General features: G+C 45.0%; 1 protein-coding gene across 2 annotated transcripts in view; it reads left to right on the plus strand.

Moving 5' to 3' along the window:
- The window catches only part of FANK1 (fibronectin type III and ankyrin repeat domains 1), a 69,113-nt gene that overhangs the window by 4,216 nt on the left and 41,071 nt on the right, over positions 1-23,826 (plus strand). Inside the window, exons 2-3 of one of the 2 annotated variants that reach the window (XM_069980029.1) lie at positions 18,123-18,166; positions 18,260-18,300. In XM_069980029.1, coding sequence (XP_069836130.1) covers positions 18,123-18,166; positions 18,260-18,300 — 85 coding nt within the window. Of the gene's footprint in view, positions 1-18,122; positions 18,301-23,826 lie in introns of both variants that reach the window. The other variant, XM_069980028.1, reaches the window with a different exon arrangement.

The raw sequence follows: 23,826 nt of genomic DNA on the forward strand, positions 1-23,826 counted from the left end.
GGCTCTTTTTCTATTGTTTGCTTTGAGCGGCTCAGGATAATGTCAGGTTCTGGCCTGGTCTTAACTGTGCATCTCGTGTGATAATGCAGAGACGCTTCACGCCGCACACTTCAATCGCCAATCATCATCATGGCCGCGACTCCATCCGCGTCTCTCCTACGCTTGCCATTAAAATTCAATTGAATTACCGACATCTCGCATGTTCTTCATGTTAATCATGTTTTCCACCATTTAATGATGATCACCACCTGGTACAAGGTTTTTTACGTGACCGTAGTCTCCTCTCTCTTCTGCCTTCAGGCTGTGCTTACTTAGATGGGAGTAAGTTAGGGGTTCATGCACATGGCCATGGTAAAGCTGAGCCGTAATGGAGCTTATGTTAAAGGGGTACTCCGGTAAAAAGTTTGAAATCAACTGGTGTCAGAAAGTTATAGAGATTTGTAATTTACTTCTATTTTTAAAAAAATCTTCAGTCTTCCAGTACTTATCAGCTGCTGTATATCCTGCAGGAAGTGGTATGTTCTTTTTAGTCTGACACAGGGCTCTCTGCTGCCACCTCTGTCCATGTCAGGAACTGTCCAGAGCAGGAGAGGTTTTCTATGGGGACTTGCTCCTGCTCTGGGCAGTTCCTGACATGGTAGCAGAGAGCACTGTGTCAGACTGGAGAGAATACACCACTTCCTGCAGGACATACAGCAGCTGAGAAGTACTGGAAGACTCAAGATTTTTTTTAATAGAAGTAATTTACAGATCTCTATAACATTCTGACACCAGTTGTCTTAAACCATTTTTTTTGCAGAGTACCCCTTTAAAATACATGGGGCAGCTACTGTACCCTCGCACCTCTTGCACCTCTGCACATTCAGGTGACTTTTCAGGATAAGCTGTTTTGTGTGTGCATGAAGTGAAGTACTATATAGCAGTGTTATTATATTAGCAGTGTTATTTTGTCACATTATAGTTAGTAGAGGTTCAACCTCGAGGGGAAGAATGATGGGACCAGAGGCAGACATATCACCTGTGCAGCCTGTTCAGCTGCACAGGGGCCCGGGCCAATTGAGGGGCCCGCCAGGCTCAGACTCTGAAGTGTCAACTCAGCATGGCGCATCTGTAGCGCGCCCCCTTAGGCGGTTTCAGCACTCAGGAAGTGCGGGCCCCCTGCCACTGTGACAGACCCTCCCTTTCTGTACTCCACTGTCCGGCATACCTTGTGTGAGGAGGAGTGGAGAGAGCATGTGGTGACCAGGGCTGGAGGGATCCTGAAGGGTTGTGGCTGCCAGGGACCAGACTGTGAAGAGGAGCAGCAGCAGCTGTGACAGTGAGTGGTTATTGTCAGTGTGTCTGTCTGTCTAATGCTGTAAGTTTTATTGTAAGTTAATGCCTTTTTAGACAATATCTGTGCCCCCTCCGCCTGCAGCATGGTTGTTTTTCTCTTTCCTCTCCCCCCTAAGCAGCCACATACAGTACATGTCTCCCCCCTAAGCAGCTACATACAGTACATGTCTCCCACCTGTGCAGCCACATACAGTACATGTCTCCCACATGTGCAGCCACATACAGTACATGTATTCCACCTGTGCAGCCACATACAGTACATGTATTCCACCTGTGCAGCCACATACAGTACATGTCTCCCACCTGTGCAGCCACATACAGTAAATGTCTCCCACCTGTGCAGCCACATACAGTACATGTCTCCCACCGGTGCAGCCACATACAGTACATGTCTCCCACCTGTGCAGCCACATACAGTACATGTCTCCCACCTGTGCAGCCACATACAGTACATGTATTCCACCTGTGCAGCCACATACAGTACATGTATTCCACCTGTGCAGCCACATACAGTACATGTATTCCACCTGTGCAGCCACATACAGTACATGTATTCCACCTGTGCAGCCACATACAGTACATGTATCCCACCAGTGCAGCCACATACAGTACATGTATTCCACCTGTGCAGCCACATACAGTACATGTCTCCCACCTGTGCAGCCACATACAGTACATGTATTCCACCTGTGCAGCCACATACAGTCCATGTCTCCCACCTGTGCAGCCACAAACAGTACATGTATTCGACCCGTGCAGCCACATACAGTACATGTATCCCACCTGTGCAGCCACATGAAAGTACATGTCTCCCACCTGTGCAGCCACATACAGTACATGTCTCCCACCTGTTTAGCCACATACAGTACATGTCTCCCACCTGTTCAGCCACATACAGTACATGTCTCCCATCTGTGCAGCCACAAACAGTACATGTCTCCCACCTGTGCAGCCACATACAGTACATGTCTTCCACCTGTGCAGCCACATACAGTACATGTATCCCACCTGTACCCAGCAGTGATTAAGGGCTCCTTTGTTCTATCCTCTATTAGTGCTGTTCTGGGGTCACTTCCACACAGAATGTGCTGGGATTTGAAGTACAAATGAGGGGTTGTCCCCTCGGAAACTACAACTCCCAGCATTCTCTGAGAGCTTCATAAGTGTAAGGAATTCTGAGAGTTGTAGTTATTGTTATTCTGGGAGCTGTGGTCACAGATACATTAGTCTAGGATGGGACCTGGTCTGCGTGTCGCTTCTGACGGGTTCTTTATTTGGGTGCCCCCCTCCATGATCAGTTCTATTGGTGGGCCACAGGTACCTCAGTCCCACACTGGGGCCTGCACAGACTGCAGTACAGTGCTTTAGTGGGCCCTGTTATCTGTGCTGCGCTGTAGGGCCCTCCCAAGAAACCAGGACACATGGACCGGATACCCGGGCCTACATGAGTGTGCGCCTCCGGCTGGGTTCACACTATGTATATTTTAGTCAGTATTGTGGTCCTCATATTGCAACCAAAACCAGGAGTGGATTAAAAACACAGAAAGGCTCTGTTCACATAATGGTGAAATTGAGTGGATGGCCGCCATATAACAGTAAATAACGGCCATTATTTCAATATAACAGCCGTTGTTTTAAAATAACAGCAAATATTTGCCATTAAATGGCGGCCATCCACTGAATTTCACCATTGTGTGAACAGATCCTTTCTGTGTTTTTAATCCACTCCTGGTTTTGGTTGCAATATGAGGACCACAATACTGACTGAAATATACGTAGTGTGAACCCAGCCTAATTAAGGCAGAAAGGTGGAGAAACGAACAGGTTATAGGGGCCCAAAAACATTTTTTGCACACAGGGGCCCTTTGCAGTCTGTGTCCGCCCTGGACGGGACCACAGTGCTGGTTTAGTGCGTTACTGTTTTCCCTGCAGAGCTGCGCTCTTGGTTGCTCGCTTTGTATTGTAGCCATCTCTATTTGAATTTGAATGGCGATATATACAGTTTTGATGACGTCACAGCTGCCACACCTGAGCCCATTGACTCCACATACAGTATACGACCATGAGAAGATCTAGGTGGTGGGTGCCCTTTAATACCCAATGTTACTGTACTGAAGTGCTCGCTTCCCTCCCAGCTAAGAAATCTCTGACATTGATGACACCTTACAACCTTTTTTTTTGTTTGATGAGTTAAAAAAACAGCTTAATCTGGACATAAAAAGAAAGGAAGAGAAAAAAAAAGATCACAGACTGCTTTCAATTCGCGGTACGAGCTTCATGTTATGAACTCTGCCACCAGCGCTCATGTTATTCCTTAATTGCCTTTCACTAGACAACTGCTCTTCTATACTTATCGCCGGCAGAAGCCAAATCCTTCAATATTTCTATGATCGTTGCCCTTTATCTATTAGTAAGTATAACAAGGAATTAGTCTATAGATTCACCCATTTCGCGTAACGAGTTTTTGGGACGCGTTCACACGCTGCAGTTCTGCAATAGATTATGGGGGAGATTTTTGAAAGGGTGTAAATATACACCTGGTGTAAACTGCCCACAGCAACCAATCACAGCTCCTCTTATATTTTACCAGAGCTGAAAGCTGAGTGACACAGATAAGTTATGCACATAGATAGAACGGCACCGATGTGGTGAAGCCGGTGCTGTGGTCCTAGAGCCAGGCTGGCCCGCCACCAGTGAGATGAAACCCTGCCCCTCTCCGAGTTGCATCATAGATGGGCGGGGTTTCTTCCCTCTTGGGCCGCCTCCAGTGCTTCACCCCGGCCAATGCCTAGGAATAGAAACGCGCCGTACGAGGTAACCGATGCGTGTTTTAAAAAAAGAATGCGGTATCGGCTTCCCTTTGCCACTACCGTTCTATCTATGTGCAAACCTCAAAGCGAATGTACTGATGGTACATTCACTTTAAACTACCACTAAGCCATATGCCATTGCGATGACAGATCATACGTTTCAGCATTAATGTACTCCTTACTTGCTGAAGAAGAAGTTTAATTGGAAGTAGTAGACCTGGAGGCTGCAGACTGTTCGTTCCCATCTCATGCCTCAGAGCCGCAATGTTTCTGGCTCATCACTATTGTCTGTTACGGGGAATTCGTACTGACTGTTCCCTCATATAAAAGACGTCTCAATCTAAGCTTCTCCTTTGCGGAGAGAACTCGCAGCAGCTTGCATCCTAAAATGTCACCCTCCTAGAATATCTGATATTACCAAGATTATTCCGCAGATTGTGCATATCGATTCCCCAGACTTCTTTCATCTGTTGTGTTCTCGCTTTTTTTCGTTTTTTTTTAACGAAAGGCCTTGGGGTAGACTTTGAACTTTAAAAATCCATCACAATCCGCAGTAAAGTGCTACAATAACACCTATGCAGATGCAGAGATTGCAGCAGAATACGAATCCTCTATGCTACGTAGCAGAGAGTTTACATATAATATGGAGATGTCTCCGGCCCATTAATATGGAGTAGGTGCCCACGCTCTTATACGTTAGCAGTCCTTAGTCTTCTAGGAAGGGTTTTAGCTATACTTTAGATCAGGGATGGGGAACCTTTGGCCCTTTAGCTGTTGCAAAACTACAATTCCCATCATGCCTGGACAGCCGAAGCGTAGCTTCGGCTGTCCAGGCATGATGGGAATTGTAGTTTTGCAACAGCTGGAGGGCCAAAGGTTCCCCATCCATGCTTTAGATCATAGAGTTGGGTGATGTCAGGATTTTCGTTATACCAGTTAAGCAGGTACAGTGGTATCTCAACACTCAAACCGCTCAGACCTCAAACAATTCAGTCCTGAACCAATATTTTCATTGGCGCAGACTTGTATTAAAGGGAAACTCCACATAAGGAAAACTTCTATATAAAAGTACATGAATAGTTATATAGATGTGTCTATATAATGTATTACCGTAGCTGTCCGGTTCTGCCACACTGGTAGCTGATTGACATCCAGGAAGTGAAGATAAATGGTCTCTGTGCCAATCCACGTTGTCTCCTGCTCCGTCTGCTCTCCCACCTTAGGAGACAAATCTTCCATGCCTCTGTTTCACATTGTGTGTGTTTGCTGAGATCAGGCTGATGATGCAGAGAGGGGGCAGGGCGTGATATCACAGGAGGCGTGGCTGGATCCCCCAATCCCCTGAGTGATACACTGGCTCTGACCGGCCAGAAGCAGCTGCTGTAACTTCACTTGTTGTGCAAAACTCTGCAGTGAAATTAGGGCTGTGTTCATACATGTTGGAGTTTCATTGCAGTACTGCAGCGTATTCACAAAAATGATGCAGTAACACAATGGAATGATAAAGTACTGCAAATAATTCAGTAACACAATGAAACTGCAATGTGTGAACACAGCCTAGATGTTCTGCAACAGATTTGGGCGAGGAATGGACAGGGTGGAGGACTGTAATGGACAGCTGAGGAAAAGCAATGCATTCTGGAACCAGTACTGCATTCTGGGAACTGCTCAACCAGGAAGTACAGAAACACAATACAGAACAAAAAGCAAATTTCAAAACTGGGATAGATAGGTAAGTAATGCAATTTTCTTCTGCAGAAGGTTCTTTTTTTTTTATCTCTACCTGGAGTTCCCCTTTAAGCCGTTCTGCAACAAACAAAAGATTATACCGGTATAGCCCAGGTGCTGCTGGTGGCTGCGCTAGTAGTATGCCACTGGTCTGAGCCTCTTCCTCCAGTCCTCCCAGTCTATTGTATTGTCTGTACTGGCAGATTCCTTCCCAGTGATTAGAGGTGAAGGACACATGACTCGTCATTCTGGATCTGGGCAGTAAGAAGTGGCGGCCTTACATAACATAATGCTATAATAATAATATAATAAGAATTTTGTTTCATGCAGAAAGGCAACGATCAGCCAACATTGTGAATGTCAGAAAATTGTTGCCTTCCTGCATGAGCTATTACATGAAGCAATTATCGGCCGCAGCAGCTGGTAGTCGGCCAAGTACGGCCGATAATCATTTCGTGAAATAGTACCCTAACTCATGATGAACAGGACCTGTATCAGTATATCAATAGCGAAGCAGCACTATCACTATTATAGCAAACTCCTACTCAAAAGACGCCATGATATGCCCAAAAACACAGAAGCAAGGCTTCCCGGCACGGCACACGAGCTTGTGAAGGACACTAAGGAGACAACGTCTTTGTCCTTCTTCAGTCCTCATTCTCAATGTTATCTATAAATTCTCAGACTGGACTGAGCTGCATAATGTGATGTAAAGAGGATGAATACATAAATGCACAAATACCATATAGAAAAGACAGATAAGCAAAAACAGACGCTCTAGGAGAAAGGCCGGCAAGCTAAATGATGAGCTTACAGTGCAATGTACACATGTGTGGTATTACTGTACTAAGGAGAATCAGAGGATTCATTCTGGCCTGAGATCAATTTAATGGATAGAAGCGACTGCAATAGCGGAAAGTGGAAAACAATCTGAAAAATAAGTACATATTTTCCTACATGGCTGATTTTCCTCTATGTGAAGGTTACGCTCGGGGTTTGACCGCAAGGATAGTGTGGTCCGCAGAATCCAAATGGGAGCCTGACAAATCCTCTTATAGGGATCCATTAGGATTATTTGGAATCAGTTCAAAAATGGATCCACCATATGTATAATGGAGGCCGTGGAGGCCTTACACATGGATAAATATAGGATTGGAGATGAGCGCAACTAGAGCGTGCTCGAGTCCGATCATTCAGCATTTAGATACCGGTGGGTGAAGAAGTTGGATACGGCCCTAGGGAGTCCTGGGAAACATGGATACAGCCTATGGCCTATGATTGTATCCATGTTTTCCAGGAATCTGTAGGGCTGCATCCAACTTCGATATCCAAATGCCGAATGATCAGACTCAAGCATGCTCCAGTTGCGCTTATCTCTACTCCTCAACATTGAAATTACAACAACAAGAAGGACATGCTGTTATGGCGCAGAGCAAGACAGCTAAAATGGAGGTCTCTCTGGATTCGATCAGTTGGAGTCTGACACCTGACAACTTTGCTGATCAGTGGTACTCAAGTGCAGCGCTTCTCAGATCAGGGCAAGTGAGTTCAAACGGGCACTGATATGAAAAAACCTTGGATATGTCAGAGTTTGGTTTTTTTTTAAATTCGGTTTTCTTAATATTCAAAGGGTTGTTATTTTTCTTTTATTCTAGACTGGCTTAAAAATAGAATTTATAGCATAGCTGTTAGGGTATGTTAACTACCGAGCAGAGAGCAGAGGAGAGTGGAGGCACGCGAGCCCTCCCATAGAGATGCCGTTTGACACTGAGGAAGGTGGGATTGTGAGGCGGAGAGCTCCGCCATGGAATTCCGCCGAATTTGCACAAAACATACCCTTACAGAGGAAAAGCTTTTATCGTTGGTCGGGGTCTGAATGTTCAGACTGTGACCAATCAGGAGAATGAGCCAGGAGAAACAAAAAAATGGGATGCTTTACAACCCTTTAAATATTTAAGGGGTAACTCTGGCTTAAAAATAGAATTTATAGCATAGCTGTTAGGGTATGTTAACACTGAGCGGAGAGTGGAGGCACACGAACCCTCCCATAGAGACGCCGTTTGACGCTGAGGCAGGTAGGATTATATGGTGGAGAGCTCCGCCACGGAATTCCGCCAAATTTTCTCGGTGTGAACATACCCTTAGAACCCTTTAAATATTTAAGGGGTAACTCTGGCAAAACAAATCTATCAATTTAAACTAGTGTCAGAAAGTTATATAGATTTGTAATTTCCTTCTATTCTCATGTCTTCCAGTACTTATCAGCTGCTGTATGTCCTGCAGGAAGTGGTGTATTTTTTTTTCCAGTCTAACACAGTGCTCTCTGCTGCCACCTCTGTCCATGTCAGGAACTGTCCAGAGCAGGAGAGGTTTTCTATGAGGATTTCGTACTGCTCTGGACAGTTCCTGACAGCAGAGAGCTCTGTGTGAGACGAGAAAGAATACACCCCTTCCTGCAGGACATACAGAAGCTGATAAGTACTGGAAAACATGAGATTTTTAAATAGAAGTTAATTACATATCTATATAACTTTAACACCATAATAGTTTTTTTTTTACTGGAGTACCCCTTTAAGAGAACCCCATAAAACCCTACACTAGTAGGCTTAAAACCATGTCTGGATTTGCCCCTACAAGTGATACACGCTATAGCCCCCTCGCTTCATTCTTATTAGGAGCAGCAGAGCAAGGCGGCTTATTTGCAATGTCCTCTCGATGCACATTAATACCATCTATATACATTATACATGCAATGTAAAATAGCTGTTTTTACGGCCGCCGAGAAATGAGATCTATTTATATTGGGAGTCGCATCAATCTGATATATTTTCTGGGTCAGAGAACAGGAGAAAAAAAAAGTAAGTTTAAATAAAAAAAAGCTGCGGCGTTTCCGTCCTAATACCGTAGTCTTGCTCACAGGCTTCTTCCATTTTGCATGTGACACAAAGGCTGGCCTATTATTTCTTTATGTATTGCGGCTTTTATCCCATCTCACGTTCTGTTCCTTCTAATAACACCAGCCAGTGTCTGGCCGCCCTTGGCAAGTCGCAGTTCATTGTGTATGATAATGTATTTATTATATCCCCAAACATTTGGGCAGATTACTCTCGCCGCTTCTTTAATAAAGGTTTTTCATGTGAGAAACTGTGGTCAAATAAAAACCCAAATCTTTTTTGTACTTTTTGCCGTATGTCGGATTCCAGATTGTACAATTACTATTATAGTGAGATAAATGGCGTCTTTGGAACAGTTGTCCTACCAGGCATCTGGCTTGTACTCCGTTCCTGATAACTTTATACAGTGTTCGCTTTCTACCTGTTAAAAAAAAAAAAAAAAAAAAGACTTTCTTTTATTAATATGAAATTGCATCCATTGAAAGCACAATAGAGGTAATCGTAGTAACGTCCTTTATTCTGTAGGGCTTTGTATATGAAAAATTACAAGATAAATATCTTCCACATATATCTACCGGCGGTACAAAAGGAGAAGGGTTCCTGACCGGAACTTTGTCACATGGTTATCTGAAGACAGATGGAGCGGTCATATCTAGTCGTAGCAACTTTTCATGTTGTTCAGCTCTGCTGTAAGTCCTGGGGGTGTTGAAGCCCAGTTCTGTGACCAGCTGGCATCATTCTACTTTTTCACATAAGGAGAAGAGACAAGTTGCACAAAATTCTCTATGTACATGTCACTTTTATATGACTTTGTATGTATAGGAAGTCCCTGCAGTTCCTTGTACAGTCAAATGTCTTCATTGACTAAGGGCCCTAATCCACCGGACGATTATCGTTTGCATACGATCTCAAATGACCGCTATTGCGAAAGACCTGAAAACGTTCACTCATTTCCATGGAACGATAATTGTTACTTATGATCGTAATTGCGATAGTTTTTCTTTGCTATTTATTCGCTATTGCGTTTGTATCTATTGCGAACGACTGAACGATGTCTTATTCAATGCCAACGATTTGAGAACGTTTTGCGAAGGAGCAACGATAAAAATAGGTCCACGTCTTATAAAGCGATCAACGATTTCTCGTTCGGTCGTTAATCGTTAACTGTATTTCAACCGAACGATTATCGTCCAGTAGAATAGGGTCCTAAGGGTAGTATTACATGGGCCGATGGGGGCCCGATCATAGCTGTAAATGAGCGCTGATCTGCCAGATTGGCGCTTGTTTACTTTGCCTATTACACCTGCCCGATAATCGTTTAACAAGGGCTGCACGGACATTGTTACTGATGTCCTTGCAGCCCTTGCTTAAACTGTGTACAATACATTAATACACCTACAAGTCCCAGAAAGGGACATTACCTATCCATGCTCCTGGGCGATCTGCTTCTTCGTGGGTCCCACACGCTGCAGCTTCAGAGCAGCCTGTCTCAGCTGACAGGCCACTCAGCCAATCACTGGCCTCGGCAGTCTCGGCCAGTGATTGGCTGAGCGGCCTGTCAGCTCAGACAGACCGCTCTGAAGCTGCAGCGCGTGGAACCCAGGAAGAAGCAGACCGTAGGAGAAGCCCTGGAGCATGGATGTATACTGTTTGCAAACCGTTGTCATCGGCTGATCGTTGTGTCTATCACACGGAGCAGTATTCGCCTGATCCGGCCGGTTATCGTTCCGTGTAATAGGACCCTTACTTTACTTTTCCCAGGAGATACCCTCCAATCTTCCCGATAGTTAGATATCAACTTAAAGGAGAAGTCCGGGCTTGGACTTTTGTAGGTTTTTGTTTTTTTGCAAAACTCCGGTTCCCGGTCCCCCATCCACTTCTAGGTGATGCTCACCTTAAAGGGGTTATCAATCCTTTCATTTTTTTTTTCTTTTTTAAAAGCGACCCAAATGGCGTAAAATAACATTTATCCACGTGTCCAACCCCCGTCCAGTGCCAAAGCTCTGGTAGGCTTCTCAATCTCTGTGCCAGTAGTACTGTATATATTACAGGGAGATTTTTATTCAGGTTGCAGGGGCTAGTCAGAGTTGATGACATTACTCAGGCGGTAAGAGTTGAACTCAGAAAAATCTCAAGTATTTCAGTACTTATCAGCTGCTGTATGTCCTGCAGTAAGTGGTGTATTATTTTCAGTCTGGCACAGTGCTCTCTGCCTGACAGGAACTTCCAGAGCAGGAGAGGTTTTCTATGGGCATTTGATGCTGTTCTGGAAAGTTCCAGAGGTGGCAGCAGAGAGCGCTGTGTCAGACTAAAAAGAATACACCACTTCCTGCAGGACATACAGCAGCTGATAAGTACGACAAGACTTGAGATTTTTAAATAGAAGTAAATTATAAATCTATATAACTTTCTCACACAAGTTAATTTGAAATTTTTAAAAAAATCATCGGAGTTCCCCTTTAACCCCACAGATAATAAATCTAAGCTGAAGCCCACAGTCTGTAGTAAGGCAGACATAGAAAAAAACGTAGACCGTGGAGCAACTGAGCACAACAAACTCGTATAACACAGAATGGAAATTGCGGCCGCTGGTCATCCTCTTCTGTTGCGCCCCCTCACTGTGTGTAGGCGACAGGTACAATTTAATGAACATAGCTTAGAGAGGGAAATCCATTCAATCCCCATCTGACCATTGTAATTGGTTCTGTTCCCACACCGCTGTGTTGACTCTTGTCTTTTTCATAACTTTGTCTTTTTTTTTGTGTGCCTGTGAAGAAATATATACAGATATGAATATTTCAATACCCCCGAGTATCCTATTATTACCGAGAAATGTAACATTAGCATATCATATTGTTACTTAGTTCTCACAAGATAGCGCTGCCTTCTATTAACGTAGATGGTTGTTGTTACTCTGCCAGCCATGTTGGTGTTTGCCTATTATCCACATATATAAAGGTATATTAGAGCTCTCTTCATCAGCTCCTGTAATTAGCATGGAAATGGGAACTTGTCTCAGCAAAATGTTATTTACTATGGAATAAACACACAATAAAGAAAGGTAATTGATATTTTATTACGCTACTTTATATTACCATCTCCTACCTCATTCCCATTCGGCTTGAAAATGTTTGGGGTGTTTCGTCTAAAGGCCAAGCAGGGCCGGCTCCGGGTTTTTTCAGGCCTGTGGGCACAGAGCCTCAGCAGACCCCTCATTCATCCACTATGCACCATCACTTGAGACACCACTAACATATGCATACTCACACTGACACACACACACACACACACACTTGTGGTGTCCCACCATGGGTGTTGCTATTAGTTACATCCTTTGTAAAAGCCTGTACTTATTGTTAGTAAGTGGTGATGAAGGTAGTGATACATTTTCGCCACTAGATGTAGCTGTTATAGATATATGTACTCAGATGCTGTAGGCTGAAGTATGCAAAGGATTATTGTTTATTTGTGTGTCACACCGATCTGTAAACCTATGGGAATCTTTCTTCCTCTGTCCTATCCACTTTCTCTTTACTTCTTCTACTGCACTCTTCACCCACTCACAGCGCACTTTAGATGCCTTGGAGGAAGGAAGTCACATGGGTAGAGGATGTGCATGAGTCTTTTTAGCTGGAGGTTGTCGAGGAAGGATGCAAGCTAGAAAGCTCTCTACAGTGGTCCCTCTCAGGCCCTGGCCCTCTGCCAGGTCCCCCTTCTCTCAGAAGTTCAGTCTTTGTCAGGTCCCCGAATGGGTAGGAAGCAAGACAAGACACAGCTAACAGTTTCTTCTCAGTTTACTCTACACAACACTATGCAGTGTTAAAGCCCTTACAGGAGAGGACAAGTCAGAGACAACCTTAACCCACGCCGTGGACTAGGAGAGTCACAGAGCAGTACAGTATCCACAGACAGCAGTAAGCTAGTAACTGATGTGGATAGAACAAAGTTGCTAAGAGCCTAGGAACTCTATCTCGCAGCGCAGTTGTCAGCAGGGAACCCTCAGCATTTCGCTCGTCCCAGGTAACAAGGTCTGGGCCTTGTGTCACCCTCATAGGACGGATCACCCGACACTGCTGGGCATTAGGTGGTGTGAAGACCCAAAGGTCAATACACGGGCACAAGTATTCTCTTCTTCTTCTTCTAAATATTCTTCTACCTCATCCTCCAACATCGCGGCAGAGCACGGTACTACTTGGATTGAGACTCTCGCGACATCCTCCTCTCTGCTACTCGGATCCTTTGCATCTCTCAACACGCTACTCAGTCAGCACGGCTGTATTCCTCACTACATTCCTATCGCAGATCTAGTCGCTGTATTGTCCAGTGTTTGTCCAAAAGTATTATCAAGTGTATTATCAAGTACTTTCTCCAGAGAAACTTCTGTCAAGGCACAACTGTATAACCTGCTGCCCACACGTACTTCTTCAGTAGAAACCGACTTATTTAAAATAAGGAGACTTTGTGATTCTTCACCTCGCACCCACACCCTTGGGACATTTCCCTTTTCTGTGGGTGGCAGTTCCAATAGTCCGGGAGGGTCACTATACCGCTCTGGCCATCCGTGACTACACTAACCCAAGGGACCCCGTAGCAACCCAGCAGGACACCGACCAAAGGGGAAAAAGGTGCAACCGGCCTTCTAAAATAAAAGCAGGCGTGCCATCACACCTGTGTGCCCCACCGGCACTGGCATCACAAAGTAACATCTTAAGGTCCGGCTGTATCTCGGCCAACCACCACTGGAGTGGCGTCACACCTCACCACCTAGCAAGTGACCGGCCAATCCTCCAACACAACATCCCAGTGGGTCACCATACACTTACTGACAACTACACTACTGACCCTCACACACACACACACACACACACACACAGAACACTTACAGCTCAGTCTTCTCCCTCTTCCTCTCTGCACAGCTGATCTCCACGCTGTAGTACTGAGGACCTGCGGGTCATGTGATCAGGTCCTTCACCCCCCCCCCCCTCCTCTATCTGTGCAGGATGCTGACAGGTCCTGTTTCTTCTCTGTTTTCTGATGTTCAGCCCCCTCACCCTGCAGTACAGTGAGCGGGCTGAACTTCTGGCCCTCTGCTCCCCTGGGTGCCCCGACGCTTGCCCAGGTATGCCCTGTGCTGACGCCAGCCCTGAGGCCAAGGCTAAATAATGGAATAAAACTTACTGGTAAAAATAGCGGCAGTATCTGTACCTATGAGAAAAGTTGACTAAGGCTTTGTTCACTCTGTGTTTTTTGTTTTCCTTTTTTTTTTCATTTGTGTGCATCCATTTTGATCTGTTTTTTTCATTGACTTCCATAATAAAAAAAAAATTGGATAGAAAAACGGATCAAAATGCAGCTTTTTTTTTAGCATAAACAAAAACCTGGTCAACCACATTTTTATATACGTTAAAAAAAACAATGGATTTTGATTTATTTTTTTTAATGTAAGTTTTTTAAAAATGAATGAAAAAAAGCAAAAAGTAGCCAAGAAGCGTCGCACGCCCGATAAATCCTCCACCTATCCGGCACTGCCGCTACACAAGAGAGCCACAGAGATGGTAACAGCATGATACTGTGATCCCTCCACTGTACAACCTTCCAGTGACCGCATAGACAGATGTAGTCACTGCGAACACAATGCGTGACAAGCAAATCTTTTCCCATAGTGCACCACAGAAAGTACATACAGTACAGAAGCAGAGACTCCTTTCAAAGGTTCGGTTCCCTGCCCCTGTATATTGTGTGACAATGCACCACTGCATGTTAGGTCTCTTACTGCTGTTAGTAAGCTCCTTACAGTCCCTCCATGGGCCGTAACTATTGCTTTAAGCAGTCATCTGCTGCTAATTTTGATAATGATTTAAAGATTTAAAGGGATACATTGGAGACTGCATCAAAACCCAGAGATGAGTCTGACGTCCATAGGAAATCACTGATCAGTGATATCTATGGACTTCTGACTCATCTCTGCTCATTAGCCTAAGGGTTAAGAAGAAGAGACGCTGTGATTTCTCTGCAATGTAACCTGCATCCAGAGCATCCCCAGGACTTAGAGGGTAAGTATGCACATGTTTATTACGGGGTAGGGTGGGTCTCCAGCGTGACAGGTTCCCTTTAAATCAACTGGTGTCACAAAGTTATACAGATTTGTAAATTACTTCTATTAAAAAAACTTCCAGTATTTATCAGCTGCTGTATGTCCTGCAGGAAGTGGTGTCTTTCTAGTCTGACACAGTGCTCCCTGCTGCCACCTCAGGAACTGTCCAGAGCAGTAGCTTATAGAAAACCTTAAAAATCCTATAGAAAACCCCTCCTGCTCTGGACAGTTCCTGACACGGACAGAGGTGGCATCAGAGAGCACTGTCTCAGACTGGAAATAAATAAATCACTTACTGCAGGACATACAGCAGCTGATAAGTACTTGAAGACTAGCGATTATTTAATAGAAGTAAAATACAAATCAGAATAACTTTCTGGCACCATTTGATTAAAAAACAGTTTTTCTTTCACTGGAGTACCCCCTTAAGGAAGCGGCAAGAGAGGATTACATTCAGGAGGCAGCAGTGTGTGCCTAGTGGGAGTACAAGTATTAACACAAGAGAGAGCTGCCAACCATTTTACAATAAATGAAAGCCTTTTTTTTTTTTTTTTTTTTTTTTTTTTTTTACCTTTCAAGATCAACTTGGATCCTCTGGAAGAAACAAACAGGTTCACAATTCATGTATACAGTCCAATCTGCCTGCCTATCTTTTCTATACAGAAGTTTGCAAGGAAGTGAGACACATAGTGGCCAATACTTTCGAACTTCTTTTTCTGGGGTATGACATAAAGTCGTTTTTGGTAAAATGAATGAATGATTTACACAAATTTGCCATTGATTTTCCCATATACATAAAGTCAATGCTGGCTGTGTCTACTACTGTTGGCACCATCAGCCAACCTTCTGAAGTGTATGGTGGCGTCCCAGCTCTTCCCTGAAGGCAGTTGTTGGGGAGGAGAAGGGTTGTCTATATTGAATGTCAACATGCTTGATCCCCTTGTTTCGGAGCAGATAAGGCGTTGCAACATTTTTTTCTACTTAAAGGGATTCTGATCAGACATAACCCTCTTCCGAATGCAGCCCTGGGGCGATCAGTACTTTCTGTAATGCCGCCTTTGCTCACGTTGATTTGTTTCTCAATATTTCTTAATAATGTTTCTTAGTAACATTTACACCATAAATGAATATTGATTGGAGCTTAAGAAGCCATCACCGCAGCTTATCTGCATGTTTTATTATTCACACCAAAGCTTCCAGCGTTTGTAACTGATGGCTGCCTGCTCACAGTCTACCCAAGCTTTAAAGCATAGGGAATCTTTGGGTCTCTACAGCTGTTGCAGAACTACAATCCCCATCATGCCTGGACAGCCAAAGCTGAAGCTGGAGGGCCGAAAGTTCTCCATCCCTCCTTTAAAACATAGAGACATGTCAGAAGTTTGGTGGGAGTCAGGATTATGAGACCCTTTGCAATTGCTAGATTGAAAGGGCAGAACCACTCATTTAAAGGAGAACTATCAGCAGGTTAAGGCCCTATTACACCAAGTGATTATCGGCCATATTTAGCCAATTATCGTCCGTTAATGCTGATAATCTCTTGGTCTAGTAGCTACTGTTAAAAGGCAACGATCAGCTGACATGCACGATGTCTGATGATCCTTGTCTTTCAACATGTTTAAAAATTTTCTATCGATCCACCCCCTGGCCAGCCTGCCCCTCTCTAGGTATAATCAATGGAGTGGGCCAGATCGGCGTTATGGGGGTGGGCAGTGCTCCTGTGCTCCTAACAGTCTCATCAGACAATGGAACAAACTACTAACTGCGCTGAAACGGTGCTGAGGATGAAGGTAAGAGACATACCTTCCTCCTCGGCGTCTCCTGCGCAATAGGGAGGTATGAGCAGGTTAGATTCATCCAACCTGCTGATTATTCTCCTTAGGTGCTGTACCCTTAGTATCTGCTCAGCTTTCCTTGAGAAGTTGACTGAGTGAACATCTATTCGATGCCCATCTAGGCTCATAGACTGGAGGCCTCCTTCACAGGTCCACAGTCCACAGTTATCCATAGACCGCTTGTGTCCTATGGATCAATGGTTTCGCAAACCGTAAAACCACTATGGCTGTGTGAAGGAGGCCTTGTTTCTTCTTCCCACGTTTGGAAATAGTTCTGTCTGTCTGGAACAGCTTGTCTGAAAAGTCGAAGTATATTGAAATTAGGAGAAGTGAAATGTCCATGAGCTCTTAAAGGGAACATGTCAGGTAATGTATACTGAGAGCAGGGTTTGATAGAAGGAGAGAAGCTCAGCTTAATGGTATTTAGGTTTATATGATTTGCAGATCGATTTCTTAGTAAAAAAAAAAAAAAAAAGCTGTGTAAATCCTGCCAGGACTCCTGCGTAAGAGTCCTGCTGACCCCGCCCACACACTGATTGACAGCAGGACTGTTACGGTCTCTCCCAGGAGTCCTGGCAGGATATACTGTATGCTGCCTTTTACCAAGAATTCCTGGTGCGCACACTACGGAATAGACTAGGAATTTTGTCTATTGTGCTGCGGATTCCGCTTGAAGTTCCGCCTATCCCATAAATTCAATCCCATTAGTTCAATAGATATGAGAGAGAGAGAGATAATATAGGTACGTAGATGGATTTTAGATTCATAGATAGATTATTCTAGGTAGATCCCTCTACACCAGAGGTCTCAAACTCGCAGCCCTCCAGCTGTTGCCAAACTACAATTCCCATCATGCCTGGACAGCCAAAGCTTTAGCTTTGGCTGTCCAGGCATGATGGGAATTGTAGTTTGGCAACAGCTGGAGGGCCACGAGTTTGAGACCCATGCTCTACACTGTTTAAATAACCTTTCCACATCTTTCAATATGAGGTAGAGGAGGAGGAGGTGAGGTGTTTTCCTGGGGACTGGTGGGTAGATGCGAATGTATGGACCATGAGGAGGATTGCGGTAGGATCTGTGCGGCAGGCTGGGATGGCCGCTCGCACTGCGTCTCCATGCATTTGGTATTCCACTTGCGCAGTTGGGTTGATTCACAGCGCCAGTACAACTTCATGATCTCTAATGTAATTAGCTGTCAGAGTCTTATGAATGCTAATTTATGCTCTCCAGCTAAACCTATATAAATCAATATACACTTTTTAATTATTTCAGACAAATGCAAGACCCGGCATTATGTAAGGATATCCAAACTAATTACTGAACATTAACAATTCCCATTCCTCTTGTCTATATCTGACAATTCCATGTAGGTTCTATTACTCCGTTTTAATTCTGTGTAACTCAAGAAAATAAAAATCTTTCTTTCTAGGAGTTGTTGTTATTCAGCGCCCTGATCCGCCAGTGGTGGGAAAGGTAAATCACCACAGTATTGAGTTGTATTGGGACATCAATAACCTCTACCAGCGCATCGGGCCTTCTAACAAATGGTTCCAATTTTCTATTGAGGAAGAAGATGTCAAAACCCATACATATGGCACCATTTATTCGTAAGTAGATATTGTACATGCTCCACTTAATGGTACTTAGCCAGCTGTCATTTTTCTTTCTTACGTTAACATCACCACTAGAGATGAACACAACTCGAGCTGCTCAGGTCAGTCTGAGCCCAAGCGTGCGGCATTTGATTGAAGTGGCTGCAGAAGTTGGATGCAGCTTTAGGCTATGCTCACACTACGTATATTTTTGTAAAACCACGTTGCAGAGCTTTTCTAGTAACCACGTTGCAGAGCTTTCCATAGACCATGTATTGGTTCTAAACAGAACATTGGTGGTTGTTTCCATAGTCTTCCACAGTCATAGATTTCTAGTACTTTTCCCACTTTTATACAAACTCTTTAATCATAGGAATGGTAATAATGAACTCCCATGGCTGCCCCAGTAGGTAGACAGCTCTTAGAGTACTATTACACGGGCCAATGGGGGCACCATCATAACCGTAAACGAGCGCCGATCTGCTAGATCGGCGCTCATTTACTGGGCCTACTACACAACCCGATAATCATTTAACAAGGGCTGCACGGACATCGTTACCGATGTACTTGCAGCCCTGGCTTAAAGGGGTACTCTGGCACTGATAAAAAAAAAAACAATCAATCAAACATAGTTTTCCCATTTACCATCCCTCCTGAGTCTGTCTCCATTTGAATTTCCCGCTGTTTGCAGGGCTCTAAACCTCCAGTTGGTGGCTTAATTTTTTCTTCACTTGGTTTGGCTTTCCCATGATGCAATTTGTCTCCTTTGATGTCTAACTGACTCTGTAAAACTTTTAGATGGCTTACAACTTGTTCAGCCAATCAGAGCTGAGCAACCTGAGTCATCTGACAAAGGGAGGCTGGCCTAGACTTAGACCGACCTGGCTTTGACCCGCCTCCCTCTTGATGATGTCATTGTCTTAAAATGGCGTCCAAAGAGCAGCCTGGGGTCAACAGTCATTAAGTAAGAATGAGTTTACTTCACTTCCTGGTGGGGGGTTGAGGGGGAAAAGATAGGGAAGGGGGCAGATAGGTGATTGAAGCATATTACGAAGTTATACAACTTTGTAATGTGTTTGAATTACTGGGAAAAAGCTTTTCGCCGGAGTGACCCTTTAAACTGTATACGTCACCTGTCCATGCATCTTCCCGGGTCCCGCGCGCTGCAGCTTCAGAGCGGCCTGTCTCAGCTGAAGGGACACTCCCCGGTCCTGGCCAGTGATTGGATGAGTGGCCTGTTAGCTCAGACAGGCCGCTCTGAAGCTGTAGCCACGGCAGTGAAAGCAGGGGGCAGGAGAAGACTGTAAGCATGTAGAGGTAATATATACTGTATGTTTAGGCCAAGGGCTGCACGGACATTGCTAATGATGTATATATAGCCTTTACTAAACGATCATCGAGACTCAGTAAATAAGCACTGATCTAGCAGAACGGCACTTGTTTACAGTATTGATCGGGCTGTCATTAGCCCGTCTAATAGGACCCTAAGTAGATATTAGGTAGCCAGGTCCCCCCCGATGGCAGAATAATGACATCCTCATCTGTCTCTTCTCTCCATTTTGATGCAGGCTACAAGATATGTACCCTTCCTGGCCTCTTGTTGGCCAGAGATGTAACACAACCTATGGCCTACAAGAATCATTGATGGAAGAAGGAGCCTCTGGCTTTTTGCATGATCACAGCTTTTACCGCTTGTGGCTGTATAACACGGCATACTTATAGGAGCCCAGTCAGTTTACTGGTCCCAATGTAGGCAACTAGTGACAATGTTGTGCCATTTCCTGTATATGTTTAGATAGCAGGACTCAAAAGTGTGGTCTGCTTAATTTTTCCCACTAAAATAAATGTTTACATGTAGTAAATGGCCTGAACATAGTAACAAGATGGCTACATTTGGGCCCATAAACTAAATAGGGCCACTGCCAGTATGCAGTTGAGTTAAGTTGAGCTTCCCACTACTTAAAGGGGAATTCCAGCATATAGAAAAAAATATATGTTGCAGGGGCCATGGAAAACAAAACAAAGATAAAAAATATATACTTACCTACCCCAGTCCCCTGCTGGTCAACTCCTCCTGCTCCTCCAATCTTCCTGCTTCTGTGGAGCAGGACGTGCTGGCTCAGGCAATCACTGGTCAAGACAGGACAATGACTGAACAGACTGGTCCTGCACCAAGCTCTTGTCTCAGCAGGAGGAAGACAGGAGATCGGAGAACAGAGGCTGCAGGGGACCAGCAGGGGATTCTGGTAGGTAAGCTTTTTTTACAGGCCACAAGCAACATATTAATTTTTGCTGGAAAACCTCTTTAATTCCCACAGCACATATTGAAGGTGGGACATATAGACATTTCTGAGAGTGAATCCTTCTAACTGATGATAGAAGAAATATATATTATTGTGTTAGCCACACTACCCCCAATATAGTGAAACCCAGAGTGAGAACAATTGTGGTGCACAGACTTGCTCCTCAAGAGTGGTAGCAGCATGTATTTCTCTCACTATGGCTACCTCTTCCCTAAAACTAGTCTTGGAACCAGCTAGCACCCTCCCAAGCAAAAATTGCCAGTGATCATGTAGAATCATGTATATCCTCTACAAAGCAGGCATCCCTGGGCAAAATGTCTTCGAGTTCATCACAGATGCATGTTTAGCAGCCAACGAGCTCTTGAGAGGTACACTACCGAATAGTAGTGCAGTGTCCCAGAACAGGTCCTCTTATCCTCACACTTTTATTATGACCAGTCCTGTTCTGGAAAGCTATGGTTCACTGCAAACTGTGTGTATTGTGTCACCCCTCCCGGTGTTCAGGTCAGCTATTCCATTCATTTCTTGTATGCATATTCAGGTATCAGTGCCTAAGGGTATTATGTTGCCCCCCAGTGTTCAAGTATGGTACTTCTCATGTATATTTCTCTGTATATGCCTAATGGTGTGAAGATGCAATGGCTGGATGTCACGTGACTGCCTCTGCTTCCATGGTAACTCCAATGGTCATCGAGCTTTGGCTGGGGTTACCATGTGACTTCCTGTTCTACCTCAGTCTTCTCCACCATCAGGGGGACAAGGTCTGTGTGTTCTCTCACCCCTGTCAGGAAAGAGATACGTGTGCTCTGCTGCTCCAGTTCCACAAGAAGTGTTCCTGGCTGTGTTCTATTCTCGAGTCCTCAAGATTCTCATCTATTCTCCAGATCTAGGTGTCGTTCTTCAGTCATTCCTGTGTTACCCTTATGCCAAAACCGCGACAATCCTGTGCTCAGCAGCTGCTCCGGCTCCTGCCAGTAACTACACCTATAAGTGGAGAGGCCCCTAGGGGCTTGGGCATCGCATTTTTGGCGTCACGAACAGGATCTTATCTAAGTTGTGCCGACTGTCAACAATTCCAAAGGTACGCTACCGATCCCCAGAAAGACTTCGCCATATCACCATGGGGGTAATCGAGGCACTCAGGGCCCTAGACTGTACACAAGATGGCCACTGTCTTCTTCAATTTCTAACTGCGCCATACCCCGGAGAGGAGGGTGTTAACCATCGCGCCACTAAAGAGCGGGAATCGCCTGGCGCCATAGACTTTTCATTGACTGCTCCTGATTGGCTGCCCGTCCCAAGTGACGTCACTGTTGCTGGGCAGACTACTGGGCCGGAACTTCAGCCTCTGCGCTCCGCCTCCTCCCAGGTCCTCAAGACCACGCCAGTGCATAGCAAGATGGCGGCCCACGAGGAACGTTTTCCTGCAGCCGCAGCTCCCGTGATACCGCAGCTGCCGGGGAGCATACTGCCACGTAATCCTGCCTGCCTGCTAGCACCGCGCCCATCCTACAGCGACACCAGCTGGGGCGCTACCCCGTTGGACGACGAAAGTCACAGCCGGGCCTCCACTCCGGCCTCCGCTAATCAAGACAGGGAATCCACGCCTGGTGCCAGCATCTCGCCGAAACCGTACCGTTCCAGTGCCTCCGACTCAGCCTTCGGAGGATCCACATCACCGGAGGGCGATCCGTACGTAAGTGACCCAACTTTCTTCAAAGTAAAGGATTCGGCCAAGGCTCCAGTGTCGCCGGGTCTGTGGCGGCCTCCAGGGCGTGATTTGCCACCTTGCCGCAATGGATGCTCGGGTGTGGGCCTAAGATTATGCAGCTGATCCAGGACATTCAGCAGGCCCTTGCTGCCCTGTCGCCTGCCACTAAAGCTGCGACCGCCATGCCCACTGCGGCACCTACAGCTCCCCCTACAGCAGGGCAGTCCACAGCAGCTAACACTGCCTCTTCCACAGCCGTGGCTAAAGCTACCAACACTTCTACTACCGTCACCTATAATGTGGCCCCTGTCATTTCTCCCATCACCACAGTGACGCCTAGCATTGTGGTCACCACTGCATCCAGCGATGCTTCTGCTCCAGGCCCTCCACGCTTTTACTACCCGTGGGAGAAGAAGCAGAAGAAGCCTACTCAGGGCCCTCCTGCATCCTTTCATTAAGCTTCACTACCGAAAGCAAAGTTCTTGACTGTTCATATGACTGTTTTTTTTCAGGTTGGAAAAAAAAGGTTTTGCAACGTTTAAGCTATGCACCTGGTCCTCCTGACCAAGCTCCCTTGTTTCTCATCCAGCTATGTGCTGATGGACACTCAACTTGTTGTATTGTTCTCTAGTGCCTGTCCCAGAGCCTTTACATAGACAATGATCTATATTGCCTAAAGAGACTCTACCAAATAGAGACGCTTACCCAGTTCTTCCTAAAGCACTTTCATTATGTGATTATGTGATTGTCAGAAGTTCATTATTGCACTCTATTATTGCACTACAGTAGTCAAAAAGGTTATTTTCATATCAGAGTCATATCTATATATTTTCTTCCTTTGAGTAAGCAGAAAAGTCATTTAGATTGTCTCAGAGTAAAGTGTGTCTTTTGACAAAGTATATCTTCTCATAGAGTATATTCTCGTATCAAAGTCAGATATTTTTCCTCCTCCTCCTCTGAGTAAGAAGTCAGTATATATCTATAGCCTCAGAGAAAGTCTATTTTCTAAAGTGTATTTTCTCACAAGGGTATTCTATTTCCTTCGTATATTGTATTATTGTGTCATCCACTGGGAAGATTCCTTTGAGCCAGTGTTCTCCTCAGGACTACAGTGTTTTGTTTCTTTATATTCCCTTCCTTGTGTCTCCAGTGTTTGTTCACCTCTGTCTTGTCCCAACATAGTAGTTGCTACACATAGTCATACCTAACATTCACACTTGTCCATACATATTGCACCTTGGATACCTTTTCGTGTGTCTGGCCTATCGAGTAATTGTGTTGTATGATCGACTGGTATGTATAGCGCGCCAAATGTATGCTTGCTTTTGTTATTTTATTCTTCCTCTTCCAGGTGTCCAAGTCACTTCACACAGACACCCAAGGCAGTACACAGGTCTTCACGTTCTTTTTCCAGTAGGGTAACGTATTTAATTGGAAACCTACTGTCAAACTGACTGGAATATTGAGGTCGCCCGCCAGCAGTTAAGTAGTCCTGACTTCCATGTCAGATGGTCCACGCGCTAACTA

This window comes from Dendropsophus ebraccatus, chromosome 8 (assembly GCF_027789765.1).
Source record: "Dendropsophus ebraccatus isolate aDenEbr1 chromosome 8, aDenEbr1.pat, whole genome shotgun sequence".
Taxonomy (NCBI): Eukaryota; Metazoa; Chordata; class Amphibia; order Anura; family Hylidae; genus Dendropsophus; species Dendropsophus ebraccatus.